The 26,153-nt window shown below is 41.8% G+C and overlaps 1 protein-coding gene across 1 annotated transcript in view; it reads left to right on the forward strand.

The window, feature by feature from the left end:
• Positions 1 to 26,153, forward strand: part of BRCA1 (BRCA1 DNA repair associated) — a 104,919-nt gene that overhangs the window by 19,828 nt on the left and 58,938 nt on the right. Inside the window, exons 7-12 of the mRNA XM_075277288.1 lie at positions 1,954 to 2,056; positions 4,902 to 4,950; positions 7,618 to 7,763; positions 12,267 to 15,119; positions 17,353 to 17,438; positions 25,180 to 25,354. Coding sequence (XP_075133389.1) covers positions 1,954 to 2,056; positions 4,902 to 4,950; positions 7,618 to 7,763; positions 12,267 to 15,119; positions 17,353 to 17,438; positions 25,180 to 25,354 — 3,412 coding nt within the window. The remainder of the gene's footprint in view (positions 1 to 1,953; positions 2,057 to 4,901; positions 4,951 to 7,617; positions 7,764 to 12,266; positions 15,120 to 17,352; positions 17,439 to 25,179; positions 25,355 to 26,153) is intronic.

Consider the following 26,153-nt stretch of genomic DNA (forward strand, 5'->3'; position numbering starts at 1 on the left):
TGGTGCTCCCATTGACGTGAATGGGCGTGCAGTCCATGGCCAGTCATGCCTACATTCTGCCTGGCCGTGGTCATCTGAATGTGCAGTGGGTGCAAAGTTGCCCCCTTTTCGTCTCAGTGGTCAGACCCCCACCAATACAGATTTTAGCTTCTGCCCTATGACATAGCATAACCCTTTTAAGAAGATGACTGTACAGGTTCCTTGTAGGACTCTTGTGTTTTGACACTTGCCATATACCAAGTCTGTAGGGTTCTTTATCTACTAAGGTCTCTCTTCCCCTATATCGCACTTGATGTTCCCTCAGCTCTACCGTTTCTCTCTAGATCTATATATCTAATGACGACAAATGGCTGGTGTTTAGTAGGTTTAGAGGGTCGTGATGGTGCTGGCTTAATGGATTAAATTCTTTGTCTTTGATCTCAACCCCACGGAGTATCTACTAGAGAATGTCCACCAGGAGCCTGTCTCCTGAAACTCATTGGTTAAATCTTTTATTTGCCTGCACACCAGTTTGTTAAAGCAATTAGCTGCTAAAAACTCATTAAGTACACTGAAGCCGCCAGCAATTAGTACTTCAGTGCACTTGCACATCCTTAATAAACCCACAGGAGCTCATCTCCAGAGATGTAACACAAACTATAGAGAGGGGGAACTCATTTATACCGCTCACACATATCCAATCAATAAACCACTAGCGGAAAATCAAGACCTCGCTCTCTATCAGCGCTGTCCTTAGAAAATCCCTCCATCCTTCCTTTGTAGTACAGCCTTGCAAACACATGTAGAGATTTACGAGCCATCAAAATATCACGTACAAAGTGCACGACCCTTTCTCCTAGATGGACATGTCTCATGGTTTCCCTGTTGTGAGACGATTCAAGCAATGGTAACTTGGCCTGAATTCTTATGACTGTCTTAAGCCACTCCCAGAACTGACCTGCCTCAGCCAGTGATTGGCTGAATGGTATCTCAGAGCACTTCCTGTGCTGGTGGGAAATACCAGGATATGGAGCTCAGTGGGGGGATCAAGCAGGAGTGAGTAACCTTTTTTTCTTATTTTAACATGTACCTTTTTTAGGCACTTATACTTTTTTTTTTTTTAATTTTCATAAAAAGCATGTTTGTTTTGGTAGGTATTTACTTAAGTTTGGATTAACATACAGCATCTACAATCTGTATATCTGGACTGTCCCTCCAAGAGCGAGGGGAGTGTCTCAGACTACTGAAGTACACTGCACATTAAATAGTCTCAGAAGCTGGTGTCCATTAGAAGAACTACACCAGAAATATTAAAAAGGAGGGTCACAGGGGGCTTCATTTAAAGGGAGTCTACTACCTCCACTATATGTATTCAACTGCTACCACCTATAGCACATTACAGTGATAAGCGGCATATCTTTGTTATGTATATCACTATTGTAGATTTTGAGAAAGCAATTTTGAGGTCTTGCGCAAATGATGCGATTGGCGCATTAAGGGCAGGCCTTCAGCTCCTTGGAGCAGTAGCATTTAGTGATATGCTTTATGCAGTATAGTCATGGCCATAGGCAGCAACAGTCTGGATCCAACTCATTACGCTCTATGGGAGAGTTTATTATACATGTAGGGGGAGTAGATAAGCTGTGATATAGTCTATTGTCAGTAGTGGGCGCAGTGATGACTCAGTGGTGTAATCTATAGAGTTCTTATCTTCCATTGTATTCCTGTCTGTGATGTAAATGAGGTAATTGCTCATTGGAAAGTGTCAGTCTATTATTAGGCTTCGTGGCCAGAGTGAAAATTGCAGGATGTAGTTATAGATAGTGACATGGAAACTGGAAAAAAACCCTAAAAATTGTAACTGTGTTACTCTACCTGTGATCTACAACCCCACAGTGATGGCCATTGCCAGCCTTCACATTGTTCTCCTTTGTTTGTACTTCCTGTCTTGCAAGTCTTGTTATTTATTATCAGGAAACCAGCACTGACATACAGCTCGCTTGCGATGTAGACACGTGGACCTGTAAGCAACCTAAGCATCGGAAAAAAGGGACCAAACAATTAATAACAGACTTCGGTAAGGTGCTGTCATGTGACGGATAACACAGCATATGTTATAATAGAATTTAATGTGTATTAGCAGTGTTAATGGGGTTCAACACTTGTAAATTGGATGACAATGTTTGAGCACATGCAAGCAGTGACACAAGCAACAGGCTCCTCCATACAGGCAGCTTTTACAACAAAAACTCGTCCTTGTCACCTGTCACACAACAAGTCTATAACTTATTTCACAGCTTGCATTTCTAAGTCTCCTGATATGCGGCAGCACTTAAAGCATACCTCGGGTATAAAACTACTCTTATCAAGTGAATAGTACATGAGACTGTAAGAAACTTTGTAATATATATTTTTAAGGTTTTCTGTTTCTTTCTCTACTTATTAGTCTGTTCTCTTCCTCATCTTCATGTCTGTTTACCTGTATAGAATCCATCTTCTTACTCACCTCACATGCAGAAGTCTATGGAGGGGGGAGGGGGTGGAGGAAGATGATTTATTGACTCCATGTATACCATGAAGATACTGAAGTGTCAGAAGAGCTCCCTGATTCCATGTAGCAGTGTTTAGCAACTGCAGTTATTTTTGTGTCTTTTTTTCAGCAGCCACATCTCTTCCCCACCCCCCCTCACCTCTCCATAGATGTCTATGTAAAATGTAACCTCGTAAATTGAACCTCATGCAAAGTCTATATTGCTATCGAAGTTAACTCTAAGGGTGCATTCACACTGAGTAAACGCTAGCTTATTTTGTAGAGTAAAATTACACTTGTAAATTTTGCTATCCCATTGACTTCAATGATATTTTTTTACAAGTGTAAAAATACGCCAGTAAAAAATACGCCTGTAAAAAATACGCCTGTAAAAATACGCCTGTAAAATGTCATTGAAGTCAATGGGATAGCAAAATTTACAAGTGTAATTTTACTCTACAAAATAAGCTAGCGTTTACTCAGTGTGAATGCACCCTTAGATTGTGTTCACAGATTTTCCATCCAGATTTTCAGGCATAACGCTTGAAACATTTTACAGTAGAAGTAAAGTGAAAGATATTTTAACAAATCTCATCCACACGTTGCAGGAAAAAAAAAGTACAGCACAAAGATCTGCAGCATGTGTTTTTTTTTTTTGTTTTTTTTTTTAAATGCTGTGTCTTTCATATGCAGATTTTACCCTTTGTAATGCAAAGAGAGAAATCTTCAGGAATTTTTTTTTTTTTTTTTTTTTTTTTTAATTTTTCTGAAATGCTGCAACAAATCTGACACATTTTAGTCCTGTTCGGACTTACCCCTGTAGTTTGTTAATGGAGTTGTGCCATTACAGACACTTATTTTCTATGGGGGTTGATTAAATGTTAAAGCGCTGCGGTCAATGATCAGTGCCAGTGTGCTTATGTGACCAACGCTCCATTCGCTTCTATGGATGTGCCAGAGACTGCAGTCCCGTAAGAGTCAATGGAGCCCCGGTCATTTTATGTGCACTGGCACGTCACTCATATGAATGCAGGAGGACTTTCAGTCCCCGACCTTCTGATCACTGAGGATCCTAATCCTCTAGTTATTTGACACTCAAACCGGTTTTCCCATGAACATAACCATATTTGCATTTGTAGTTAATTAAAAGTTAAGCATATTTACAAATATTTATAATTAGATTTTTTTGGCAGATTTTTACAGATTTTCTCTTTAGTGGTGACATTGATATGACCATGAATGCAGGAACTTTCTTTGACCTGGCACTTGTCAGAAATCCAGAGAAAATAACCCAGCAATGATCTCCTTATTGTGGACCGGATATCAAGCAAGGACCTTACTTGTATGATTTGGCCACAATAAGGGTCAGGGGATAATCATACTCATTAGGGAGGGTGTGCACCTACACAGGCGTACGGAGACTTGCAAGCCATTCCTGCTCCGCTAGGGATTATGGGTAAAAAATATGCAAATCTGTTCTCTAGGATGTAATTAGGAGAACAGTGCCTCGGTTTGCTGCCCTCTAGGGGCAGCCCCCTTAACATCATGCATGACTCATGGGCCACAATAAGGAAAAGAAGACTGTAGTCACAGCCGTATCTATTGGCAACTGATCAAGACAAAAAACTGTCATTACTAAGATGGCTAGAGAAAATCTGTAAAAAATATTTCATTATTTATACTAATAATATTTAACTTTTAATTGTCTACAAATTTAAATACGGTTATGTTCATAGAAAAACCCCTTTGAGGCTAAGGCCCCACGTTGCGGAAACGCAGCCTTTTTTGTTGCAGATTTTGTTTTTTTGTTTTTTAATTTTTAGCCAAAGACTGGAGTGGATTCAGCAGAAGGGATAAGTATAAAAACTTCCTATATATTTCCTATTCCATTTGTAGGCATTCTAGGCTTTGGCTCCAAAAAACGCAACAAAATCTGCAACAAAAAAGGTTGTGCTTCTGCAACGTGGGGCCTCAGCCTAAGTGTCTGTTGGCACAACCCCTTTAACTACCACTGTGGAGTTCACCCTATAAATTCAATGAGAATTCCACCGCCAAATCTGTGCTGTCTGTTTTCAGTGGAAAATTGACAGGTGTGGACATAACCTTATGGTGTTGGTTACGGTAATGAGAAAGCAATGGTGGTGTTATCTATATCCTTCCAGCAGCTGCGGTATTGCCGGGAGCTATTTGCTAAAGCCCACCATCTGTTTATCGTGTATGTCTCAGCACATATTATAAATGGTTAATACGGTCCAGAAAACCGATGGCGTTGGTTCTGATAGCAGCACTTTATATTCACTGCACATTTCTTTGCATTTCAATCCCACAACATAATTAATGTGTAGTTGGTTTTAGCCAGAATCTTAATTGCTGTTTTAATTGTTTGTTTTAGTGTCTGACTCCTCTGAAGATGATTTATTCAAGAAAGCAGGCATCTTGGGGTAAGCAGAGGCAATAACTTGTGAATACTAAAATTGAAGAAGTGGTTTAATAACGCGGCCGCTCTTCTGTATCTGCAGTTGTATTACATGTGTTATGATGGGTGCGTTGTGACCAGAAGGTCTGGCAGCGATTGGACTTTTCTCGCTGACCTTAGGCCGTTTATTGCGTCCCCTTCTCTTGCCGCATGCGGCGTGGACGCCCAGTGACGCCTTCAAAGTCATCTTATACTGTAAAACTTTCACCGGTTTTACTGCTCTGCTCCGTTCTGCCTCGGTGCTTTGGGGGATTGTGTTTCCCTGTGCTATTATGAACTCATAAACTTGGTTTTAGTATGCCAAGGTCCTTCAGGAGTCATGAGTTTTTATCATGGGCTTTAAATCACACCTCCAGCATCCCTGGCCTCCTTTTTATAAAGAGGCAGAAACCGCGCAAAAAAGTTCCAAGCGTTCCATGTCACCGGTCATTAGTCTTCTACTGAGAGAGAGGATATTTTCTGGTACTAAAGATATAAACTCAAAATGAAGAGTTTGCACTGGCCTGACATTTCTTTATATCTCATCCCATAAATCATTAACTCTTTATCCCGCCTAGATGAATTATTGACAAGCCAGTCAATACGGCAGTCTTAGTAATTCAGTCTTGTGTGGTGGTGTCGCCTGTGCCTGTACGGTTTAATCTGTTAATACGAAGAAATCAAGGACGTCTTCCGATGTTGTTATAGAATTTTATGGCCTAGCAAACAATGAAAAGCAATGCAAATAAAGCTCACTGTACCAGCCCGTATGTACATACAAGTAGATCAGGAATATTACTGATGGCTGCAGGTTCATTCAAGGAAATGAATATGTCTGTCGCAAGGCCCAGGTGTAAATTAAAGGAAAAAACTATTTAGTGTTGTATTTATGAGATCGAACAAAGCAACGCGTGAAACGTCAGAGCAACAGTGAAAACATCCATAAAGCAAGTTTACTCCTGGGTAGAGCTGGATTTACTCTAAGTCACGTTCAATTTGTACTTACAGGCAGTCTCTGGGTAATGGTGTCTGGCAAAGAAGTCATTTTACATACCCCAAAAACCAAGATCATTCTGTGTACACCGAACAGTGTGTCTTAGAGTGTATGTATTTGTCAATAAGGCACTTGCAGTAAGGCCAATCTGACTACTATTCCGTAGTTTTCTGTCCTGTGTAGATGGGATGTCAGTCTCCTGTGTGCCTGACTTACTATGAACTACATCATTACATCATTACCTATGTAATCTCTCTACTACACTGTCTACCAATAAGTATTTGGACACCTGTGGTCCGCGCGGCAATTACAGCCTCATCCCTCCGGGGCACGCTTTCCATAAGTCCTTGTATGATGACTAGGGGTATTTTATTCCATTCGGCTTGGAGAAGACAGGTAAGTTCTTTTACCAATTTTGGACTGCTGCTGCACCTCTTAGTTTGGCGATCCAACTCATCCCAGAGGTGCTCAGTAGGTTTTAAGTCTGGGCTCTGGGCAGGTCAATCCAGTCGGTTAACCTGATTGTCACTGCACCAAGCCGTGGTAGACCTCGATACATGACAGCTGGCGTTGTCATCCTGGAAGTAACATTGGTCCGACCCATAGAACCGCCATAATTTAGGAAGCACACTGTTATCTGAAATAGTGCAATAGGCATTGGCGTTGAGTTTACCATGCACTGGGACCAAGGGTCACAGTCCATACCAGGAGAAGCACCCCCAGACCATAACTCCACGTCCGCAGAACTTTACTGGGTGTGCAAATACTTATTGGTAGACAGTGTAAGTTAAGCTCTGATTATTCTTCTGTATCTCCTGCTAAGTTTAGCATGAAGCTGCAGGTATAATGTCTGCCCTCTCTAAGATAGCAGGAGTGGTGTGATATAGTAGGTGAGTTCATACAGTCATTAGATACTCCTGCTTGTAAGAGTGACTGGGAGAAATCTACCAATAACAAGAAAGGCACAGGCAACAGACTGAAGCTGGATTACATAAGAAATACTTTGTACTCTTTGCATGTAGGTTTTGCTGACAGTAAAGAAAGGCCCTGTGAGTCAGGGAAGTTTTATAACTTGATCCTAGGCTTCACACATATCTTTCCTGTTTGTAATAAATAGGTTTCTCCGTATTAGATCTTAAAAGCAGAAGGCAGGGAGAACATGTTGAAGCTATATCTTGTAGTATTCACTGGGGACTCTGCGGTGTATGTTAGGGGAGTTTTATAAGTAAATGGCAGTTTTCTGCCATTCTATTGGACTCTGCCTATGACTCTCAAGAGCCAGACACAATGGGAAATGTAGTCTGCAGTGCTGCACTTGAGACTACATTAAGGAAATTACATTGAAGAGGGAGAGGAAGTCAAGATGGTGGATGGTTCCTGTAGGGCACTTCAACCAAGCAAGGCATACCAGAAGGACTCTGCATTATTCCTTATATTACTAGTGTATGCAGCACTACAAACTAAAACAGCCTCTTAGAGGTCTGGTTAGCAAGAGTGCACTAAATAATGTCCTATTTTTCTCCTACTGTTCTGAAGGCCTTAATCCCGTTATATTTCTCGTAATGTGTCCTTTATGAAACCTTTTGGTATTTGCTGTCGCACTTATAACTTTCTTTTAAAGGTAATGTTATAAATGCATCCTCTGTCTGTTTTTGGTAGAAGTGATGTTGAAGAACCATACATGCCATGTGAACCCAGTGTATCTCTTGAAACTGAGAAAAAAGAAGATTGGGTGTTGGCCAGTGATGGAAATGATCACGTTTCTTCTAAGCTGGAGTCAGAAGATGTGGCCGCATCTGATCTAGGTATGTTATGGTGTTTTTTAACTAAGCTCTGAGCCTTGAAAGAAGGTTTCTATGTCTGGGGACTTGTATTTTATAAGGTTTGTTCACTTCTGTGTCAGAGACTATGTTAAAAATTTTAATGGCTGATCCTGTAATTGTAGACTGGAAAACTAGCTCTGCATGTAGTGTTGTTTGTCCCATGAAATGGTATATCGATCTTGGGAACCCATTGTTTGCCCCATTATAACTCAGTGGGTCCATCTGGCATACATATAGCAAATCTTTAGCAAGATGAAGCCTTTTTTTAATTGACATGGTGTAGAGCTCCTTAAAGGTGCAAATAGGTCTCGCCCCATTTAAACCCTGTCTATTTTACTTGTAAAGTGCTATTTGGGTACTACAGTCGTGTTAGGGAATTGCTAATAATACAGTTCCTTAAAGGGATTTTCTAGTCAAATTATACCGGACTTGTTCATCAGTATCCGATGTATGAGAGCTGAGGATCAGTAACTCCACAAACCATATATGCAGAGACAAAAACAATACATGGCATCAAGGGAACAAAAAACATAATAACCATATAGTAGGGTTCCCTCTGTATGGGTCAAGTAAGCAGATGTATTCCTAAATCCATATAAAGATCAACACACAAGAAAAACGGAAAGGAATACTCCAAATACATATCACAAATTACAAACTTTTATTAATGAATATACATAAGAATAGTGATAAAAGTCAAAATACCATCGGACAAGGGGGAAGAGCCGAGTGTACTGGAGGTGAATAAAATGATAGGCAAGTATATAAATAAATTCACAGATTGTGATGTATGCTCAATTCCCACAACATACGTTTCACTGAAGGAGGATAGACAGTCCACCATGGGAATAAACTGTTATAATAAAACATCACTTTTATTGTTTACCATTAAAAAGACGCCAAAAAAAGTTAAAAACGTCCACCACCACACTAAACATTCACTTATAGTGAGAGAAATATTTAAGAAGAGAAGCCCTACCAGGGAACTACTCAGTCTATCACCTATGGCTACCTCCCTATTGATGTAGTTCCTGAGTGGTCATACCATAAAGCAATGTCCCAACGGGATCCGTATAACTGCTCCACGGCAGACCCTCCACCCCTCCGAGGCTACTGGCCTATGACCAGCCACAATATTAATGTATAGAATCTCCCATAAAATAGTGCAGAAAAAAACAACATTTAAATAAATAAATAAAAGTTCTAAACCCCTCCTTTCCCTAGAATACATACAAAAGTAGAAAATGACTGTGAAACACAAACACATTAGGTCTCCCTGTGTCTGAAAGTGCCCGGTCTACTGAATATAGGGTCTGCAGTGCTCCTGTTCCGTTGGAAAGGGGTTAATAGGAGCACTGCAGATACCCTATATTCAGCCAGGCTGAATTCCACGTGGGGGAAAAAAAACCCAGTCCTCAATCTCAGGGAAGGGGCAGACAGACAACCAAAACACCCCCTCCCCTTCCCCATCATCCAGCATCTACTGCACCCAAAAACTCCGACCATTTTCATTTTTGAAATTTTCCAGTAGCTGCTGCATTTCCCCCCTTGGCTTATACTCGAGTCAATAAGTTTTCCCAGTTTTTTGTGGTAAAATTAGGGGCCTCGGCTTATATTCGAGTCGGCTTATACTCGAGTATATTCGGTAGTTTTGGGAGTGCCATGTGATTGCCTCAACATTTTGATAGGCACTTTAAATGAAGGGAAATCTTTCTTAGCATTAAGTGGTAAACGGCCTTGATGTGTCATTTTCCCATAAGTAGACCAGCGAGGTGTGAGACTGGAAATTATGCTGTTCTATGATCTCAAATGAAATTGTACTTTGCGCTGAACTCTGGTTCCCATTTTTTAAATGGCCTGCATTATGTCTAAAGTGATGTCAACTCCATAATTATGTTTTCATACATAATGAAACATCACAATATTAGAAACATTCTTAACAAGGATGTCAGTTTTATCGAGGATTCCAGCAAAAATTAAATATCACTTGCTCTTTCCCCCACTGATTTATTGTGTCTCCGAATGCCTCATCGGGATTAAAGCGCTATAAGATATGATTGCCTGTACATAATTCAGTCTGCCGTCTCGCTGCTTAACTAAAGCTAACTTTGAACACAGTGTTGCGATTGATATATTTTTTTTACATAATACATTTTTTCCACAGTTTTCTAATTAAAGAACGGGTTGAAATATCACCAAGGGACCCATTTAAAGTTGCTTTTATGTGACTAATGCACAAAATAGTGTGAATAAAATGACTTTTGTTTAATTTTTCTTTCTGTAATAATGAAAAGCTAGATATTTCTCTTCTGTGTATGATAAATGTGACTGTTCTGACAAAACGTAAAATATGTTACCGCTTTTTATCGGGGATGGTCTGCTTTAGATTACATATTCAAAAATGCTATTGTTTTATAGAATTGCTAAGGTAGGTAGCAAACATACGAGAAATCCCAAAAGCGGGTACTGGCAGCATGTGGTCATAGTGGAACTTGCCTTACATATATTCACATTTTGTATCTGCGCATTGGGACAAACCATTGTAAGCAGTATAGAGGCTACAGTAATTGTCCTCTGCCCCTCCAAAGAGTTAATCAACAGAAGCTGAGAGTCGGACCACCTGTTGATCTGATTTCAGTGGCCAATGCTCCCAACCTTCCCAATACACATGGCTAGCCAAGGGCATAGAGCGAGGTGTAGGAGACATCTACAGCTGCTTATTTTCCTTAACCTCAAAGGATCGGGCATGTTGAAATTCAACATGGCCAACCCTTCTTTTCCCTAGTGTTAGGGAAACAATTGGAATGACAACATAGGAGGGTTATCCATGTCTTTCAGTCTTCAGCCAACATTCATTTTGTGTAGTCACCTTTATACACTCCACATTAAAATTGCACCATCACTGGCGCACCAATATTCCCGAGCTGATGGATGAGACGTTCCAGGATATTTTGGAATCCCCCCTGTATGTTTCACCCTCGGCCAATAACAAGCTGATCCAAATATTTATTCTACATCAATGTTACTTGACCCCAGCCCGTCTTTACAAGATGGGTCGACTGCCGAGCCCTAGCTGCCTTAGATGTTCGCATCCCCGGGCAGATTTTTGGCACATGGTGTGGAGTTGCTCGGTTATACATAACTTTTGGTGAGGGGTGGTAGACCTCCTCACAGATGTCCTAAATTGCCCTGTCCTGTTTTCTCCCGAAGTTTGTTTGTTCGGTGTACTGGACGAGGAGATGTGGCAGCACCATACCTGTGTTTTTCTTAGGGAGTGTTTATTTTACGCCAGAAAGGCCATCGCCTTGCGGTGGATGGCCCCGCGATCCCCGTCTGTGTCCCAATGGAGGAAGTTGGTTAATTCCATCCTCCCGTTTAACCAGATCATATGCAAAGGTAAGGGCTGCCCCCAGAAATTCATCAAGGTTTGGGGAGCGTGGTGTGATTCTCCTCTTACCCAGTACTCTGCCCCCTCGATGCGCTCAGCTCTGGGCGCCTTTGAGTCCTGAGTGGGTGATTTGTTGAATGGAGTTGTGATTCTGTCGGGTTGGATCTCTGTGTGACTATTGACGCCAAGGTGTTTTGCTCTTGTCTTCCCTCTTCTGTGCGATATGGTCGAGCGTGCGTTGGAATGGCGCTGTGGCGGATCTCTGTTTGTTTGCTACCCTTTTTTACTGTTCCATTATTTTCGCTCTGAATAATGTATTCTCCTGATTGTATTGTTTCACTTGTTACACCTTCTTCAATAAAAGAGTTTAAAAAAAAAATTGCACCATCACACCAAGAAAGAAAAATCTTGGAATTATTTAATTCACATCCTGGTCTCCTCTTCCAAAGGGTGGTCATTCAGTCCTGGTTCACATCTGTGTCTGGTATTCCTTTCGGGGAGTCCGCTTGGGGACCGCTGAACGGAATACCGAACGCATTGACACACGGTGAGCACTAAAAGCACACGAACCTCCTCCTCTCCGCATGACTTATGCAGACACCGCGCGGAAAACACATAGACCCCATTATAGTCTATGGGGTCCACGTGCTTTCATAGGCTCACCGCTTGTCGATGTCTTCAGTATTCCGTTCAGGACTCCCCGAGCGTAATACCGAACGCAGATGTAAACCAGACCTCACTTCATTTTGTTAATTGACAAGTAATCTAGTAAAGCTTGTGTTTTTTTAAAGTATTTTACTTTGCAGCATTTCCTGCCTGAAACTTTTGCACAGCAATATATATTTTAGAATTTCTATGTATTTTTAACAGAAAATTGACATAGTTGAAAAGGTAAATCTGACCCACTGTTTCTAAATCTAGAGTTTATTACGAGCTATTGTTCCCAAGCAACAGCTTCTTGCATTTAAAAGCCTTTGTCATAGTAGTGGTTGCATTTTATGTGCTCCAGTATGGATTTCTGTCTAATTTATGTTGCTAATATATTTGTGTTTATTAAAATATGTATTTTTATTTTTTTTATTTTTTTTTGTTTCTAGCTGAATATGGATTTTCCGAAAGAGATCTTGAGAGCATAAGAAGCAATTTATTGTCCATTGATGGTATCAGAACCCTTAAAGATTCACTCAGCGAAAAATCTGCAAATGTCAGAGATATGTTACTATTTAATAAAGACGTTTCTGAAGATGTGACTAATCAAAGCGCACGTGTAAAACTTGATGAGAATGTGAAGAACATGAAACTCAAGGAGCTCAATGCCAATATGGAGATAGAAAGGCAACAGAACAGTCAAAGTCAGACTTTGAAAATTGCAATTGATTACCAATTCGATAAAGATGACTCTCTCTCTGAAAACGTGGGTAGCACTCAGGGTAGTTCGGCGTATGCCTCATGTGCGGTGTCAAGGCAGCGGGTGAATAAGAGTATTAGAAAAGTCAAAGAATGGTTCCAGAAGACGGATGAACTCCTGAAGGATTCTCCTATGGATGATGAGTTGATGCCTGATGTCTGTGGCTTGGAAGATCAGGATGCTTCTGACAAAGGTTCCAGTGTGTCTGATGAGACAGAAATTATGGCTGTTTCTCATCGTCATGACGTGGCAGAGGCTTTCGAGAAGAGTATTCTTAGTGTTGAGGATAAGATATTTGGCAGAGTGTACAAAAGAGAGAGAAAGGCAAATCCAGGGGGTAAAGTGACGTGTGTAGCAGAAGTCCATGCGGATGGGGTTGTAGAGCCCTTAAAAGTAAAGGAGGTCTCCAAACCAGCTAGCTTAAAGCCAAAAAGAAGTACTGGTCTCCAACCTGAACACTTCATTAAGAAGGTCGAGGAAAAGGAGCAGAGTACAGTTAGTATTGCTGGTGGTCCTGTGGTTGTGGATGATTTTGGTCTAGATGTGGGAAGCAGTCAGCTGAAGCCATCAGGTTCTGTATTTTTGGATGCTGATAACATAGAAGTGATAGGTCAAGATTTGGAACCTTCTTCAGATGCCCAGTCAAATGCAAAGCCAACGAAGCAAAGGAAGTCTTTGAAAAGGAAGTCTGAGAAGACCCAACCTACACGGTTGATGCAGTCTCTCCAGTTGACTAAAGCAGCAGATGCAGACTCAAGCCATCAGCAAAGTCCTACTCATTTATCGGAAGTAAAAATTGACAGCTTTCCAAGCAGCACTGAACCAGAGCTCGAAACCCACCAAAAAAATGTTCGACGGAGTAGGAGATTAAATTTGATAAAAGAAAATGATTTTCCAAACACTGCTTCAGTTACCAACGGGAAAGACAATAGGAGTGGGGGACCACAAATTGAAGATCCACCAAATAACATCTCCACCATTACCAACTACGAAGAACCAGATTTGCATGCCACTTTGGCAGAAGATCTTGGACCCCAAATGAATGACAAGTCACCAATTGTAGGCCAGAACCTGACTGTTGCAGAAAATGGACATTCACACATGGTCTGTGATTCTGTCCATGTGACAGATATGTGCAACGAATCCTCTCCTACACCAGAGCAGAATGGAGCACCTGTGGTAAATGCAGAGGAAATGGAAGACTCTGACCTTGACACTCAATTCCTGTTGAAGACATTCAAAAGAGCCAAGAGGATGTCCTTTCAACTAGATTCAGTTGCTGAAACTGCTGATAAGGAAAATTGTGACCCAAAGGTAGCCTCCGATATTGGAACCAACTTACAAAACGGACAACAGGATCCAAATCTTAAAGGCATAACGTCTACTCTTTGTAAACCCAATGAGGACGTTCAATGTGAAAGCCAAGGCAAGAATGCTCAAGAATACAAGCATGAACACTCCAGGAATTTGAGATCCAAAAAAAAGAATAGATTATCTTCTGAAAACACTGTCAAGCGTTCAGCTGGGAACACAGATAACCTAAGAGAAGATACCACTATAACCAATGGCCATCTGAATGATACTAAAGACCTTGAGTTCCTCAAAAATTGCAATTATGGTAAAAATGCTGCTCTAAGTAAAAGTGAGGGACCTCCATTGCTTTCAGAAACTGAATCGATGTCTCTGTTCCCTGTAGTTACTCATCAAAATCCTGCTTCAGCCAGGCGAGGAGACACTAGAAGTGGGATCGGTCAAGGAGAAAATGAACAGGCGAGGACCGATTGTTATCAGAAGTGCAGTTTTGATGAAGAGCAAGTAAATCAAATTACTTCTTCTAATAGTTCTCAAGGGTCAATGACAGGGAAACTACTAGGCCGTTCACAATCTCAAAATGGCAGTCCTCACAAAAGTCATGAAGTTTACGCCGATACGCCTGATGGATTGTTGGGCAGTGTTGACAGAGAAGATACAAACTGCGGTACTGCAGCTGAAAAGTCATTTGTCTTTGGAGATGGCAAGGAGTCAAAATTGGTTGACCATTCTGTGTCTCCTGTCATCCCATCACAAGTTGTAAGAAAGCGAAAACGTAGAGCTCAAAAGTTAGAATCTTCCGAAGAAGAATCTAGTGGAGATGAGGAGTTGCCATGTTTGAATGCGTTTTTTGGTAAAGCGTCAACAGTTGTCGACTCGAAAAATGGTTCTGCTGGTTCTTCACCCAAAGAGCAAGGTGGTGGTGTCTTGGCAATGTTCAGTAGCTGCAGCACTAGTGGCAAAACGCAAACTAGCTTCAATCTACCGTGTGAGGCTTTGGTCTGTAGCCAGGAATCTCAGTGTTCTGTGAACCTATTCTCTTCCCAGTCAAACACATCTGATCAATCCATTAATGGAGCCATTGACCGCAACCAGCAGAGGACTCGGGAGAGTAGTCCAAAAAGATCAAGAATGGGAGCGATCTACAATGATGAAGAATTGTTGGAGAATGATGAAGATATGGCAAATGTTGAGATTGATTGTGAAGAAGATGGCCAAGAACATAACTTGGGTAAGAACCGATTTCATTTTTTAGTTTGGATTGCACTTTGGCATGTGGGATATTTTTTTGTAGTCTATCTTCAGAGTTACAATTGCCCGCTATTTACCTCTGATATTGGGATGACACGTCTTACTCATTGGACACAAAGTCTGCGCAGCACTTATATAGACATTTTAATTTGTATAATATACCGTTACAATCTCTGAAGTTGTGCAAGGTTGGCCGACTGTGCAATGTGTATGGGGCTGTCCATCTTCCCCAATGGTAGAGGAAACAAGGATCAGGCGGTTGTATTTTTTAAATACCTGATCTCTTACGCCTCCTTACACTTGGAATACATGTTCTGCTGAGGATGGAGAAATCTAGACGGATAGTTGTTAGCCAAACTTGGTTTTATCCAATGTCTATCTAAAGTGTAAGGTCACCCTCACTTTCTTTTCTTGGAGCTCCACAATACTCTTACTGATCATGCAACAATTTGTCTGGGGGACCAGCATTTACGTACACGTAAGCATACTACATGTAGCGCTCACCAGAAGTTCTGTATGCTATAGCATGGACTGTGTTTATGGGCTTGTTTTGGGCTCTACCTACCTTGGAGTGTTCATAATATACTTAGTATAACCTACTCCAGATGCCTCTAGAAATGACTATAGAAAAGATATGCCAGTTTTCAGACATTGAGCACTCCTGGAATGAGCATTACGGTTTCCATCACGTCAGAAATTTCACGTTGTATGGTAGATAATATATTTGCAAGAGAGTTGGATAAAGTGAAATGTCTCGGAGATGGCCACCCAAAATTGCATGAAAAACTGGTCGTCTTAAAGAAATTGGGTAGTATGGACTTCAACAGCTCAATTCTTTTGTTCTTTGGGAGAGCCCTCTGCTAGAGGATTCCTTCTCTCTCTCAGTATCCCCTATATGTCAGCTGCCGTCCTCCATATGAGTATTTTAGGCAGTGTTGACTCATGAGTGTTTGCACGGAGCTGCTTCTTCATCAGTGAGGGCTCACTTACAAGATAGCCTTCCATTCGTGAAACACTGGCCGTGTTCCAGCCACGTTCCCTGGACTGACCATGGTCATGTGACTAGAAACAATAGTTATGATGCATTACACCCAAACAACGGAAGTGCTCCGGTCTTGATATGACATGAAGCTGTGCGCCAAGTACAGAGGTGCTCCGGCCCGTCCGGAGCTCACTGACTGATAACGATGTATAAATGCAGCTGCCGCATACATAACCATGTTCCACCTCTGATACATAGTCTGGTTTGACCCCAAGCCACTGAGGGGGCAGTTTATTCGGTAACCAATTGCTAAGGCTGCCCATACACAATAAGGGTTTGCATCAACTTTTGAGACCGTGCTAAAGGCATATTCCAGTAACAGTTATCTCCTTTCCGTAGAATAAGGGGTAACTTGGTGATTGGTAGAGGATAGACTGCTACACCCCCAATATTCACAACAACTAAAGTGTTTTGCACGCCAATTTGAATGGAGTGGCAGCTCAGGTTAGGTGCCATTCATTTCAGTGGAGACCACCGGAGATCCCTGAGCTCTCTCCAACAGAACCGTGGAAATGAATGGAGCAGTATTTACAATGCCCGAGCTCTAGCTGTGTATTCGTGGACGATGAGCAATCCCGCTGTCGGTACTGGAATACCACTTTAATGGCTACTAACTCCCCCCCCCCCCCCCTTTTTTTTAAAAAAAAAATACTTGACTCCTGGTTTTAAACTCAAAACTGTATCAAAGCCCGTTGCAGAATCTGATTATTAAAGGGAATCCTGAAATGAACCCGAGGTCTTCACTATATCTGTGCTGGATGATGCTGGATGATGCCGGACGCTTTCAGAACTCTTCTCCAATTTATATTACCACCCACTGTATTATAACTACTCAGACATGGTGCTACAATGGAAAATGAGAGGGGCATGTCTAAAACCCCATAGTATAACAACATAATGGTGGTTTAGGATCCTAAAACCTAGCGACGGGATCAACCCCCCCAGAGATTGGGCAGCACGGTGGCTCAGTGGTTAGCACTGCATCCTTGCAGTGCTGGAGTCCTGGGTTCGAATCCTGCCAAGGGCAACATCTGCAAAGAATTTGTATGTTCTCCTCGTGTTTCCGTGGATTTCCTCCCATAGGGAAGAATTGAGATTGTGAGCCCTATATGCTCTATGATCCCAAGATTCTGATGTTGTAACCAGCAACTGTATGTAATTGTCTTCTCAGGAGAAGTCTCTGGATGTGAGAGCGAGGCCAGTCACACAGGGGACTCTTCTGGACTATCCTCTCAGTGCGAAATCCTCAGTACACAGGTATGTCCCAAACCTTATACTAAAAACCCATTATCTGCAGATCACTGAATAATGCATAAAACTAGAATTTATCCCAATTTTTTCCCCGTAAATACTGTGTCCTATATTACTGATCCTTGTATCATGGTGGAAACATTTCACTCCTACCTACACTAGTGGGCTAGTATCAGTCATCCCGGAAGGTGACGCTGATGAATGTGTCGCCAGCAGGTGGAAGCCATTGGCGAGGTCTGAGAGGAGTAATTGCGTCTTCACACATTGCAATTTTCCGTGCAGTAACAGCAGTTCTCCACATGGTGGCAGTATTGCCTCAGCCGATCCATTGCTGAATACTAACAGCACGTTCAATCAGTCTCCTCTGTCATTGTCGTAAATACATTCTGTGCTTTTTTTTTTCCCCCCGAAAAGCTTTCTTGACGCAGTAAATTATGTGCATTCAGCGGAGTATGTTTGAGTGCAATTTGTAAACTTTTGTTGATGTTTTAAAGCCATTTCCTGGAGAGCTTTATTTTTGATTTGATGAGCACAATATACAAATAAGAGATTTCTACAAGGTCCAGGCAATTTCTAGAAGAAATGAGCCCGATGAAAATGGCAAGGGTTCCTCAATTCAAAGAACGGAGGAGAACAAATCTACTTATTGTTCGATTGTGTTTATTGCATTGTTTGGTCTTCGACATAATTGCGCCGTCTGCATAAGACAGGCGCACTCCGTCATGTCTTTTTATAGCCCATACATTTTGGCGCACATTGCACTTGAAGGCTGCAAGCTGTAGATGACGTCAAAGCCCACATATAGCGTATTCTGTATTAGACAGGCCGTGCGTTATTCATTCCTTCTACGTTCTGATGTCATCGCTGCAGTGGTTTACTGCATTTGGGTGGCATGACAAGTCCTGGCAAATATCCAGTAAGTTTTAGTAAATTTTTTTAATAAGGGAAATGTGCTTGCTCGTAATGTATACAGCTATAATAATAGCCTAGTAATTAGGAGACTTTGCAGCACGAGGGAAATTGTTGTTAAGGGGGCTCGGGTGCTGACAGTCTCCTTTCATGTGGTAATGAGACAATTCTTGCCTGAGAGTCATCACATTTTAATATTAGGCAAAGCATTTTCAGTATACAACCTCCCATCCCTGATTGACTACATTATTCCAGAATATGTTCAGTTTACACGCAGCCCGGCTCTGTTTGTAAAGGATTTCCATATTCCATAAGCTTAGCATAGCCTATCAATATCAGATCATTGCCGGCTGACTACCGATATCCTCACCAATCAGCAGATTAAAGGGGTTGTCCTATTAAGCAAAGTTATCCCCTATCCCCGGGATAGGAAGTAAGTGTCTCATTACTGGGGTCCGACTGCTGGGTCCTCCAGCGATCAGGAGAATGGGGGACTCAAAGTCTGCCATGGTGGCTCCTTGTCTATAAAGCATAGAGTGGGCTGCATGACCAGCGCTTCATTCACTGCTATGGGGCCACTGACACTGGTGTAGTTTACAGCCCTGGCAGCTCCAATGGCGCATCATCACACAAGCGCACCTGCGCTCTATTCACAAGGAGTAGGCAATGGAGGAACAAAAGCCCCCACTTTTATTCCTCCATTGTCTTGATTTCTGGTGGATTCATCGGTCTTACTTCCAGCAATTTGTCACTTATCGTCTATCCAAATAATATGAGATAAGTGTTATTAAACACCCCAATAGATCGGGTATTCTCATCTCAAGGATGCGATCTATACTGCTATTTATGTCAATTTAAAAGTTTTCCTAAATATATTGCTTTTAAAAAATGTTGCTTTGTTTGCCTGCTATGTGAGATTTTTCCTCCCATCATCTGATTTTTAGGTAGGATGATATGGCTCACTGCTCTCTGGCATGGAGGGGGGCTGAGTTCTCTTGGTTATACTCTCTTTCAGAGCGATAGGTCATCAGTATGTTATCTGACACTTGGACACGTCACAGATCAGCTGTAGCAGTAGCCTCTGAGAGCTAGAACCTCGTGCAGCACCGCTCCTATTCAAGTAATAGAAGGCAGCAGTTCTGTCCTCTGCATAGTGGCGGTTCCAGGGATTGCCTAATTGAATAGTAGCTGGGCTGCCCGTCCTCTAGCAGCTTCTGGCACCCGTAAGTTTCTGCAACAGCTGATCGGTGCGGGGTCTGGGTTTGGGACCTCCGCATATCACATACTGACGACCTATCCCGTGAACAAGGATTATAATATATATCTCCTTCGGTCTCACACACATCCAATTCTGAGTGCAGTATTCCTTTGTGTTTTTGGCTAAAAACTGAATTTGATAACAGTGGAGGGTAGAACCATGAAAGAATTTTTTTTACAGGTGGAATTTTTTTTTTTAACGTTACTGAATAAAAACTATAAATATTTGTTTTGAATTAAAAAAAAAAAACTATAAATATTTGCAAAAATTATCATTTTCCCCAAAGTGCGTATGGTTGCCAGTGCTAAGCCTTGTTCTTTGTCTCTGGAATGTGAATGTTGTTCCAGTCTGTGAGTCACGGCTCTATGTGACGGTGCAGATTTTCTGTGTCTTTTTTTTTCTTTTGTGTCCTTTCTACAATCCTGTTACTAAAGGAGAATGGTCTGTACAGCAGAGATTGAACTGTGTCTGACTTTTTGTTTTTTTTTTCACCACTTTCTGTAAATTTTTACCATGTGTATAATGTTACTTAGTTTTCAGATTGTGCTCAAATATGATGAAGGCCGTTCAGGTCCCAGTAGGGCAAGCTTAAAAGGCTTGTCTGCCCGGTGCATCCTTTATTACGCTGGTTGCCTGTCACTTACATCCCAGCATCCTCCTGGTTCCCGATGAACACGTTTAGTGAGTTCACATTCCTTTTAAAGGGGTTATCCATTTAAAAAAAAAAATTGGGCCAAATAACAGGATGCATCAATACAAAACACTTCCTAATATTTATGCCGTTTAAATACGGCATGGATTGTTGGATTTATTAGTCTATTAACCACAGCTGTGATAATTTGTTTGAGAGCTCACTACCCCTCCCTCTGAGCAGTTCAGCCAGAAAATTAAACATCACAACAGCACGTGATTTTCTTGTCCTTTGAAGCTACTCCGATATGTGGAGGAGAGCGTTGCTGCATGGGCTGAAGAAGAGAGACCTAATACTGACACAGTAGATGCAATGAAGACTCAATGGTGTGATCTTCTATTGTAGTTAATTTCTGAAGATACATACCAATATAGTAGAGTAGATGGGTAACATAGATAGTAAAATTATCAAAAGCTATTTAAAAAAAAAAAAAATAACATAAAAAACTTCATAAGTGTTCCAGATTACCTAACTTTTTATATAAGGTATATTTAGATTTACTGTAAATTGAGTGTTGAAAATTGAGCCTTGGGTAGATTTACCAATATGATCTAAGCTTTGGTCTCCTGTCCTCCTGGGCCCTCAGGGATCAGACACTTGCCCCTGTCCTGTGGATGCGGAATAAGTGTCAATAAGACATCACCCATTTAAAGGGGTGTCCAGGAATTGCAGTCTACCACCACTGTCTGGTCCTGCAGCACCCCAGGGCTTGTTCTGTGAAAGTCCTTGCCGCATGTGACCCCTGAGGCCAATCAGGGGTCTAGGGATAGAAATTGGGATGTTTTCTGTGACAAGTGAGTTTTTATTTTTTACTTTCCTTAGAAATAAAAATGCAATTCCTGAAAGTTTATACCACCAATGAGTTAGCATCCTTTGTACCAGAAATGTGACTCCTCCTAAGCTGTCTCCCTTTTTTTTGCCAAGCCAAATCCTTTCCCATTTGCATTTTATGGGATGAAGTAAAGAAGCAAATGCTTTGAACAGATTTAATATCGTGAACAGCAAGTAGGAAAGTCTATTGCTGCAAATTACTTAAGTCATCCGGTTTCTAACAGCTTATTAACCCCCCACACACACAGATCTCCTGTACCCCAACCACACAGCTCTCTGTGCTGTGTATATGAGCCGCACTGCTTACTCTCCGTACAAATTGTAGGAGCAAACGTATGTACTGCAATGTCTTTAAAAAAATTATACCCCATTCCATAGACAATTAGTATGCGGGAGGCCCGTAAAGGGGGTAGTGTACTATGTGGGGCTGTATATTGTGTGGGGGCCAGTAATTGGGACTGTATACTGTGTGGGGGCCAGCAATGGGGGGGGATGTGCTGTGTGGGGACCAGTAAAGGGGCCACTATACTGTGTCGGTTCCAGTAGTTGGGGCTGTGTACTGTGTGGGTGCCAGTGATGGGGTCAGTGTGCTAGGTGGGTGCCACAAAAAAGGGATATATACTGTGTGGGAGCTAGTAAAGGGGAGACTATACTGCTTGCAGGGCTAATAAAAGGGCACTATACTGTGTGGTGGCCAATAGAAAGGGAGTAGAGATGAGCGAGTACTGTTCGGATCAGCCGATCCGAACAGCACGCTCGCATAGAAATGAATGGACGTAGCCGGCATGCAGGGGGTTAAGCGCGCCGGCTACGTCCAAGCAGAAGTACCAGGTGCTTCCATTCATTTCTATGGAGCGTGCTGTTCGGATCGGCTGATCCGAACAGTACTCTCTCATCTCTAAAAGGGAGTTATACTGTATGTGGGCCAGTAAAGGGGGCGAGGAAGTGTTATAATGTGTGTGGTGGGAAATAGAGTCAAAAGTTTGCCGTGGGGCCCAGTCTTTCCCAGTTTGGTCCTGGAACAATCCTTCAGAATTGTCATAACGCCGTTACGTCCCTTGCATCGTACAATATATTCCAGACTTGTTGTGGGGCGTTGCAGGTTCAATTCAGTACAATAATTAAGTTGGCTGTGGTCCGCCATGTTTTCGTCATCGAGCCCCCTCACCACATTGAGGATTCTTTTCTACTCTCATTGTTACTATGACAATAACATATTGCGGCTCTAAGCCTTAAATAATCAGTTCTGTTCCCAAAAAGACGATTTAGGATTTTAAAGCAGTCATCCATCCTAGCAACAGTGAAGGGGAAAAACATTAATTTGGCTAAAAGCTTTTCTGAGATGTGTATCTGAGGTACAAAAAACAACTACATGGCGTAGGTTACTGAAGTCACTTTCATGCTATGCGGCATATAGTAAATTAAATACCTGGGTAATTCCTCGCCTGTCTCGCCCAGTTCCCATCACAACACTCCTTAAAGTTTGAGAAATCTGCAAGAAACGTGCGGCTGACACAAAGTAAGAAGAACCGAAATCTCTCCTTGCCGGCGAGTTGCGCAGCTTACAGCACTTTACAGCATTGCTTGACAGCTTTCTGGGACAAGTATGCAGCGAAAGATTTCTTTGAAAATAATGGGAATTATTGATCCCGGCTCTGGAAGTGTTTGTGACCATTACAAAGCGCCTTTTCATGTAGAAATAACTTGGCTTTATTTTTCCATTAAATGAAAATCTCTGAAAACGGATTTTTTTGATGGAAAGAGATTTTTTTCAATCTCCTTTCATAATTTCTGATGAATGAACTGTCTGAGGTTTCTTGAACTGGATCGGTAACTTGCTACAGATGTTTTACGTCTACGCGGCACTTGTCGGAGCAAGAGGCACATTGTATGTGATTTGTAGCTTCAACTTTGTGTCGCAACGCCACATACACTATTCTAAAATACTTGGGCGCTGTGGAAAATGTAAAGAAAACAAGAATCTAATGATTTGGAAATCTTTACTAGCCATATTGTGTTCACAATAGAACATATCAGAAGGTGAAAGTTAGAAATTTTTCTAATTCAATTTAAAAAATTAACTCTTAGAAATGGATGGCAGTAACACATCCAAAAAAGTTGGGACAGCACTGTGTCTACCATTGTGTGGCGGCCCCTCTTCCTCTTCTTTTTACAATAGTCGTAAGTGTCTACGAAGTGAGGAGACCAATTGCTGGAGTTGTAGGAGAGGAATGTTGCCCCATTCTTGTCTAATGTAGGATTCTAGTGGCTCAACCGTTCAGAGTCAACATCTGGATGAGAGCATATGTTCTAAAACCTCCATCTACTGCTAATGGTCCTCTTCCTCTTGGGTCCACAAAATATAGTGCCTTTGGTTTCTATAAAGAATTTCACATTTTGATTCATCTGACCACAGAACAGTTTACCATTTCCCCCCGTCCATTATAAATGAGCTGTGGCCCAGAGAAGCTAGTCGTATTTCTGGATTTTGTTGAGAAATTGCTTCTTCCCAGCATGATCCAGCTTCCACTTGCATTTGTGGATTGCAAAGTTGACATTGTTCACAGATAATATCTGCATGTATTCTTGAGACCATGCAGTGATTTGCATTACTAGTGTTTAATACATTGCCACCTGAAGACTTATAGATCAGGAGCATTCACTATTGACCACCAGTCTTGTCCCTTGTGCACATGGATTTCTCCAAATTTTCTTTTGATATTGTATACAGTAGATGATCGGATCTTTGCAATTTTACATTTTTTAAAATTTTTACAACTTATAGATGCAGTTTTCACATATTGTGAAAACACCTGCCATCTTTGCTTCTGAGAGACTCTGCCTCTCTAACATGCTGCTTATATGCACAGTCTTATTAGGACTTGGTGGAAAATTGAGTCCAATGCTGTTGTGATTTTCCAAATCAATGTATTTTTGTTTTGTTTGTTTTACACAGCATCACAAACTTTTTTTTTTTTTTTTTTTGTTTCTCTGAATTAATAAAATGAAGTCAATGAAGAAAAGAGAAATCTGAATCACATAAATATTTGGTATGGCCTTTGCTCTTTCGAGGAGGAGTCCTGGAATTGATGGCCTCAGCATTATCCAGTCTGTCTAGGATTACATGATGAGACGGAAGGATTGGAAGAAGCCTACATCCACATAGGATCTGTGCTTAGTTCTCCATGATGTCTGGAACAACCTCCCTGCCATGTTCCTGCAAAAACTGTCTGCAAGTGTGCCGTGGAGGGCAAAGGTCACACCAAATATTGATGGGATTTACGTTTCTCTTTTGTGCTTTCACTTCATCTTGTTAATTGACACAAAATAATGGGATTGCTATGGTCCTAAAGTTGGGGACCCCCCGTGGGATCACAAGAATGGGGTCTACAGGTTTGCTTGAGTGCTCTGTGTGAATGGATCAGTGGTGTACACCATCACACCTGTTCTGTGTACGTGTACTATGGCACTGTTGGGGTGTTGATGTTTGGCAGCCCCATAGAAGTAATAAGAGCAGTTGCCTTGCATGCATGCCATCCCTCCATCTACATAGAGGTCTTCGAAGAGCTGTCAGGTGACTGTTCTCTAACCCCGGGGTCGGACGCGGTGGAGGAAATGCATTTAAAATCTATAGTGGAAAAACCTTCATTCTGTTTGGGTCATCCAGTCCATCAAGGGAGCTGGCGTTAGCTAGAAAGGTCCCTCAAGCCTTCACCACTTCTACTTATGGACGCTTATATACACAAGTTGTAGGGAACCATTATTGGCCACTCCTTATGACTCTGAATCTTTTGGTCTGACTTGTATAGAGTTTTTTTTTCTGTCTGTTACATACAGAGAGTTTGTGAATTTTTCAGTAGTTTTGAGCCTAGGCGGTACAAGATAGTATGGTATAGTGCAGAGACCTCTGACGCTTGTACACATTTGTCGACAGCGCTATAAATCCTAGCCGCTGCTGTAATTACACTTTACGTCTCTATTTTTCCTCTTGTACAATATCTGCAGTATTTCAGGTTTTTTAGAAGTAGATTAAACTCCCAGGGCATCTTCTCTTCCAGCAGCGGGAGGCCATGCGGAACAATTTAGAGAAACTCCAGAGAGAAATGGCTGCTCTGGAAGCGGTCTTGGAACAGCATGGTAGCCGGAGTCCTACGTCTGGGAGGGAGCGAGGAGCCACAGCTGAGCATGTCACAATAAGACCACAGGAGGCCCAGGAGGAACAAGCAGACTATGGTAAATATGCACACAGTTTGTATAATGAGTCATTGCTTACTACATCCACTCCAGCTGCAAACAGCGCCAGCACGCTGGGAAAAATTACCATGTACTTCTGTTCTAACAGTCTGTGTCATATCAACTTAGCCAGAATGTTTTAGCACGAGTGGGCATATGCGACGGCGTAAAAGTAATCAGACTCTCACCATGCGTGCATGCTATATAAAGACCAATAAATGTATGCGGACGTGTAAATCTGCGTTCAGGATGTAATTGCGTGATCATCGGGCGTATAAGCAGGTTCTGCTATACAGATGACAGGTTCAAGGTCGTCACGTAGATTTCAAGGTGATCCGGTAAATGTCGTGTATACACATCAATGAATATAGCAAGTTGTCTTTTCATATAGACCAAATTGGAGCAATAACTATTAATAACTCTAGCCTTGGTTTTGCATGCAGAAGTTAAATATGTCTTTAAGTTGAAGGCAAGCTTGGATGAGTTAAGGTGACTGCTTAGCAACCATCATTGGTAATCGCACTACATCTATGGCCTTTTGTTTCAGTAATACCGAGATGTTGGCATCATGGGTGACGCAAGCACTAAAAGTCATACTCCACCCAAAGTGGAAAGCTTAAAATGTCCCCTCTGCCTTAGCTGACAGATCTTGCATTTGTATTGTCACCTGATGGCTATCCCCCCCCCCCCCCTACGTATCCTTAACGTAGTTGCCCCGAGAATGCAAGTGTCCTGAATAGCGGTGTAAGCTAATGCCAGACACCTCTGATGGCGGCTTATCTCCTGAGAACAAAATGAT

The sequence above is a fragment of the Leptodactylus fuscus genome, chromosome 6 (genome assembly GCF_031893055.1).
Source record: "Leptodactylus fuscus isolate aLepFus1 chromosome 6, aLepFus1.hap2, whole genome shotgun sequence".
Taxonomy (NCBI): Eukaryota; Metazoa; Chordata; class Amphibia; order Anura; family Leptodactylidae; genus Leptodactylus; species Leptodactylus fuscus.